The sequence below is a fragment of the Cladosporium halotolerans genome, assembly GCF_011745625.1.
Source record: "Cladosporium halotolerans strain TM138-S3 chromosome Unknown Sca82, whole genome shotgun sequence".
Taxonomy (NCBI): Eukaryota; Fungi; Ascomycota; class Dothideomycetes; order Cladosporiales; family Cladosporiaceae; genus Cladosporium; species Cladosporium halotolerans.
In genome coordinates this window covers 19,241-24,842 of record NW_027191533.1, presented here as the reverse complement: position 1 = coordinate 24,842, position 5,602 = coordinate 19,241, and the positions used below count along the sequence as shown (strand labels likewise).

At 48.6% G+C, this 5,602-nt stretch overlaps 2 protein-coding genes across 2 annotated transcripts; both read left to right on the top strand.

The window, feature by feature from the left end:
• Nucleotides 1–1,529: 1,529 nt before the first annotated feature.
• On the top strand, nucleotides 1,530–2,667 carry WHR41_09308 (uncharacterized protein; the record flags this gene model as incomplete). The annotated part of the gene is made up of 1 exon (XM_069377912.1): nucleotides 1,530–2,667. One exon carries the CDS (start codon nucleotides 1,530–1,532, stop codon nucleotides 2,625–2,627), a length of 1,098 nt encoding a protein of 365 aa, XP_069225110.1. The 3' UTR covers nucleotides 2,628–2,667.
• Nucleotides 2,668–3,676: 1,009 nt separating this feature from the next.
• WHR41_09307 (uncharacterized protein) lies at nucleotides 3,677–4,737 on the top strand (the record flags this gene model as incomplete). The annotated part of the gene is made up of 2 exons (XM_069377911.1): nucleotides 3,677–4,214; nucleotides 4,292–4,737. The coding sequence occupies 2 exons, from the start codon at nucleotides 3,677–3,679 to the stop codon at nucleotides 4,735–4,737; spliced, it is 984 nt and encodes a 327-aa protein (XP_069225107.1).
• Between the last annotated feature and the right edge of the window lie 865 nt (nucleotides 4,738–5,602).

Below are 5,602 nucleotides of genomic sequence, written 5' to 3'. Positions count from 1 at the left end.
CTATAAGAATATCGCGCGAAATATTTTTAAAAGGGGGCTTTAACGTCTTATCCCGATACGATTCTAGTTTAGTAATCGTGGCTTACTAATATTCGAATAATTTAAGGTTAATCTATAAGGTATTATAATTAGAGAACTAAAGGTAAAACGTTATCTAATAAAATACTAGGTTTTAGAAGCGCTATAGTAAAATAAGGTAGGTGGGATAAGTTAGATATATAACGAGATATATATAAAGTAAATATAAGATAACGATAGGGGGTAGGAAATTACGGACCGGTAGCTTAATAACGTTATAATAGTAATAATAGTTCGACGTAGACCCTAAGCTAATATAACTCTAAATCTCCGAATTCCCGATATTATTATTCCTCTACCTTACTTACCTAGTATAATAACGTAACGATATATTATACCGATTTCGGCTAATTAAAAGCACTACTTAATATAGCGGGTAGAATACTATATTTAGGCCCGAAAAATTATTAGAAATCGCGAATTCGGCTACCGATATAAATAGGTAGCTTAAACCCTTAGTCTCGCTCGAAAACTCTCTTAACGTATAAGGCCGCGGTAATATAGTCTATATAAATATACGTTTCTAGTATACTTAGTATTCTAGAGCCCTTTATCCTAACTAGGGATATTAAACGATTAGCGGTATCTATATTAATAGTCTATATAGCTCTATTAAAGTCTATAACCGGATCGATAATAATAGTATCTAAAATTTTAGGATCTATAACGATATATTACTATATACTCGTTTTAGGATTATAAATACTTTTAACGGTAACTATTAGTATTATAATTTCCGTATATATACTAATAGGGGTATAAGAGAGATAAGCTTAGCCCTATCTAAGAAGCGTCGATCGGAATAGATCTTAATATACGAAAGGTATAACGATTTACTTTAATCTATCCGGGTTTAATATAATAGAGATCTTAGTCGAGGACTACTAGAGAGGCTACTTATACTAATTTAGCGTTTACGTATAAGTAGAGGCTTTAGGCTAGAAAGAGATAAGTTAAGGCGCGATTTCTACTAAGGGAAGTTAGTATAGAAGAAGCGAGGATACTTTATAGTTAAGTAGCTATTAGTATCTATAATAAGAATACATAATTTGGTTATGCCTATAAATAGGAAGGCGGGCCCTAGTAGTTCGAGACGCGTACTTAAGGAAAGGTCTTAAACTTAAGTCGCCGATATCTATCGGGGACCTTAGGTTTCTACTCCGAAACTATTTAACGTAGAGAGTCGATATTAGAAAGACTAGTATAGCTTCGCCGCGTTCGGGCATTTATCCGAAGTGATGACATATCTATGACTTCATGCGAGCTTAACCTTCAGGACTAGATCTAGCTATACTCGAAACACCTGAGTGGCAAGATAGCCCTAGTCGAGTCTTGCACTTGTCGTGACAACTCCCATCTCATGAATAGTGGGTCCTATCATTGAATACCGAGGCTAGCTATATTTCGACAAGCCTCCCACCATCAATAAACCAAAAGATCCGCAACTCAACATGCCCGACCCAGAGGCATCTCCCCTCAACCGCGAGCCCGATTCAAAAACTCTGATATCCTCATTCATTACATCTCTACCTATTCAGCCTTATGACCGCAACCACTGTTCTATTCCTCGCGAGCTTGACGTATCCACGCATAGCGTCCGAATCGATGGTCTGGTCTTGAAGCCTCTCTCTCTCACAATAAACGATCTGTACAATAACTTTGTTCAACACGAGGTCACCTCCGCTCTGCAATGCGCAGGCAATCGTCGCCATACCATGCGGACTCTGCTCAAGGAAGTGCAAGGGATAGACTGGGGTTCTGGCGCTGTGATGAACTGTGTCTGGCGTGGGCCCAGAGTGCGAGACGTCTTGCTATTTGCCGGCGTGCGTCACGAAGACAACGACATGAGCGTGGCCTTCGCGTGTAACGCAGTGCCTTGCCAAGACGCAGGCTGGTTCGGATCATCGATTCCCATGAGCAGAGTCCTGCGTGAGGACGCGGACGTGATATTGGCCTTGATGATGAACGGCCAGCCGCTGACGAGAGAGCATGGATTTCCAGTGCGGGCTTTGATACCGGGAGTTGCAGGTGCGAGATCGGTGAAGTGGCTTGATCACATTACGGTGCAGCGTGGAATGAGCAGCAACCATTACATGCACTTTGATTACAAAGTGTTGCCTGAAGAGGTGGTTGACTCGGAGAGCGCAAAGCCGTTCTGGCGGGACACACCGCCTCTGATGGAAATGCCTGTAATTTCCGTGGTGGTGTCGCCGGAGAGCGGAAGCACAGTTGAACTAGATCGGCTTGGTTACGCGGTGGTGAAGGGGTATGCCTTGCCGGGCGGAGACGACGGACCCGTCGTCAAAGTTGAGGTCTCCGCCGATGGTGAGGATTGGTCCGAAGCGCAGTTGCTCCCCCACGAAAAAGACAGCAAGTGGACCTGGAAGTTATGGGAAACGAAACTGAAGCTTGAGCCTGGAGAAGACCGAGCGGTATTCGGCAGGGCCACAGACAAAGGAGGAAATACACAACCACAGCCCTCAAGCTGGAATCTGAGAGGAGTTTGCTACAACGGCTACGGCGAGGTCGGGAATCTGAGGGTGAGATAATTATGTACGCCTTGTATCGCAATGGCACCGGTCTTATTTACGCGCTCGGTCCCACAACTGTCGCAAGTACATGGACTATGTGGAAGTTGGTTGGACGGAGCTGATCAATAATTTACCAAGGGCATGTTTGCGCCAAAAGCCGCGAGTGCCGCACCGAAATCAGTACCCGTAACAGCAGTCATTACTGATGCGGATGCCATGGCGTTGAAGAACGTTCAATAGAAATTTTTAGGTAGTCGAATGTTCGGGCTGCACTGATTCCCTAATCGCTTGTCGTGTGGACGCTGTTGAGGTGGGGGTGTCTGGGATGTTCGAGACACGGTATACAAATGCTTTGATTTATCAAACTCAAACTCTAGATCAAGGCTGGCGTCCGGTCTCATAGCAATGTAATTAATTTTCAAGTCCCTGAGACCAGACAGGAATGTGCCACTCTCGGTGACTTCGGGATGCCCGCAAAACAGTAACACCGAATCTCGGGGACTCCGTGTAGTCCGACTCGTCGTGAGCAGAGTAAGCTTTCAGGGTGGGCTCGTACAGTCACGATCTACAAGCATGCAGATCTGTCTCAAGAGGAGCAAGTATGAGCATGAGCTGATAAGGTGCCTCGCAAGTGCTGAGCTTAAGGCCGATGCTTTATCTCGGCGACTTAAGGTAGCTAGGTACATGGAGGCTCGTGACCCCACCACGAGTACATGTTATACGTGCCTGGAAAGTAGCTACTGGAGTGGGCTTCGCCAACCTTGCCAGCCTTTTCCTTTTCATACATGTATGTACAACAAAGACGTGCACCATTATTATTGTAGATACCATCGAAAATCCCAAACATGAGCTGCCTTCGCTTCTTGCGTGTCAATTCCATTCGGCAGAAACCATCCCCGAAGCCATTACTTTCCAATCCAAAGCCTTCACTTGTGGGCAAACGCCAGATCGGCACAAGCAGTCTCGCCTATTGCCCTCGAGTAGCGTCTTTGCAACACCAGCCCTGGACAGATCAAAGTAAATGGTCGTCCCTTCTGCGTTTCGAGATTTATCTCGATCGACACTTCATGGACAGGGCCGAGCTAGTATTTGACGCCCCCAACAGCGTGCACACAGAGATCACAACGCCGATGGCCACAGTCGATAGCGTCCATCACCCCAAAACAGGCACCTGGCAATACATCGTCGCGGACCCCAATACCTTGGATGCTGTCATCATCGACCCGGTCATGGACTTTGATGCAGCCACGCGGACCGTCACTACCGAGACCGCAGACCGCCTGGTATCACTGGTCAAGAAGAAAGGTTACAGAATCGTCCACATCCTAGAGACGCATGTCCATGCAGACCATGTGACCGCCGCTTCATACCTCCAGAGCGTTCTCGAGCCACACCAGGCGTGCAGGCCGGCTGTCTGCATCGGCCGCCGAATTCGCGATGCTCAACAATTTTTCGGGCCAAAATATGGTGTCCCAAGCGCCGAGTTGAGCAGTGCTTTCGATCGACTTCTGGAAGACGACGAGGTATTTCCCATTGGCGAGCTCGAAGCGAGAATCGTGCACCTTCCCGGCCACACGGCAGATCACGTGGGTTACATCATTGGAGGTAAGGTCGGCCCCAACCCAAAGCGTCACTGATGATGCTCTCACTCGGACTCGCTGACAGTGCTTTTGGCCTCGAAGAAAATGTGTTTTGTGGCGATTCCGTCTTGAACGCCGACCTGGGCACTGCGCGCTGCGATTTTCCCGGGGGCAGCTCCAAAGCACTGTACAAGTCGACACGTAAGTTACTCGGGCTTCCGAGCCGTCACAAGCTGTGGACCGGACACGATGATCCCAGCGCGGCCGAACGTCGATGCCCCGTGCCGTACATGAGCGTGGAAGAGCAGAGGCAGGGCAACCGCCATGTGCACGAGCACGTTACGGAGCAAGCGTTCCAGCAAATGCGTGATGAGCGAGATGCTGGCTTGGGCGACCCGGAGCTGTTGCATGCTTCGCTGCAGATCAACATGCGCGGAGGACGCCTGCCGAAACCTACACCACAGGGCGAGTACTACTTGAGGCTCCCTCAGCTAGGGTTCGGCGATTGTTACGCCGAGCATGCGGCTAAGCGCTGGTGCCATGTGTAGACAGACAGATAGATGAGTGTACATGATGTGCTGTGCTGCGTTGTGCCACGATGACGTCAAATGCCGATATCGGGATTGCCGGGGAAGTGGGAAGGTGAGGGAGGGAGTGAGCGTTGAAGACCTACGGGGACCAGTAACGGCATCATGTGGAGGTCAGCGATAAGAGTGCTCGTAGGCAGTTAGGTACCCGCCTACAGTGCAGACACTCGTGACACAATCTGTGCTCCTGTTCGGCAGCGCGGGAGTCGCTCGACCTGCCATAAGCGGATTTACATGACTAATCGTGGCAAACACAGTTCGAGTTTACTGCTAACGTACATACAGTAGCATGTCTCGAGTGCTTTGCGCCTAACATACCACCAATTCTCACTAGCACTACATCAGCCTTCGGTGCTCGGTGCTCTATATCAATGACATGACACCCACTCCATCCGCCCCGTCGTCGGTCGACGTCGATATATCCCATCCCTCGCCACGCGCTTGTGATGCCTGCAGACGAAAGCATCTCAAATGCGACGCAGTTGCGCCCGCCTGCGGCCGTTGTGTCGCTGACTCTCTCAGCTGCCAATACACGCCATCTCGCCGGGGCATGGGTCGGCGCATCCACAGAAGAAGGCTTAGCAGACCTCCTTCCTCTGATCGCTCTTTTGAAGCCATAAACACCTATATGGCAAAACGGCAATTGGGAGCCTCGCTACTCACCCCGCCGGAATCCTTCTTTAGCCAGCCCGCGCCCTTGACAGATCCGATGGTCAGGCCTATACAGCAACAACAACAACAACAACAACAACAACAACAACAACAACAACAACAACAACAACAACAACAACAACAACAACAACAACAACAACAACAACAACAACAA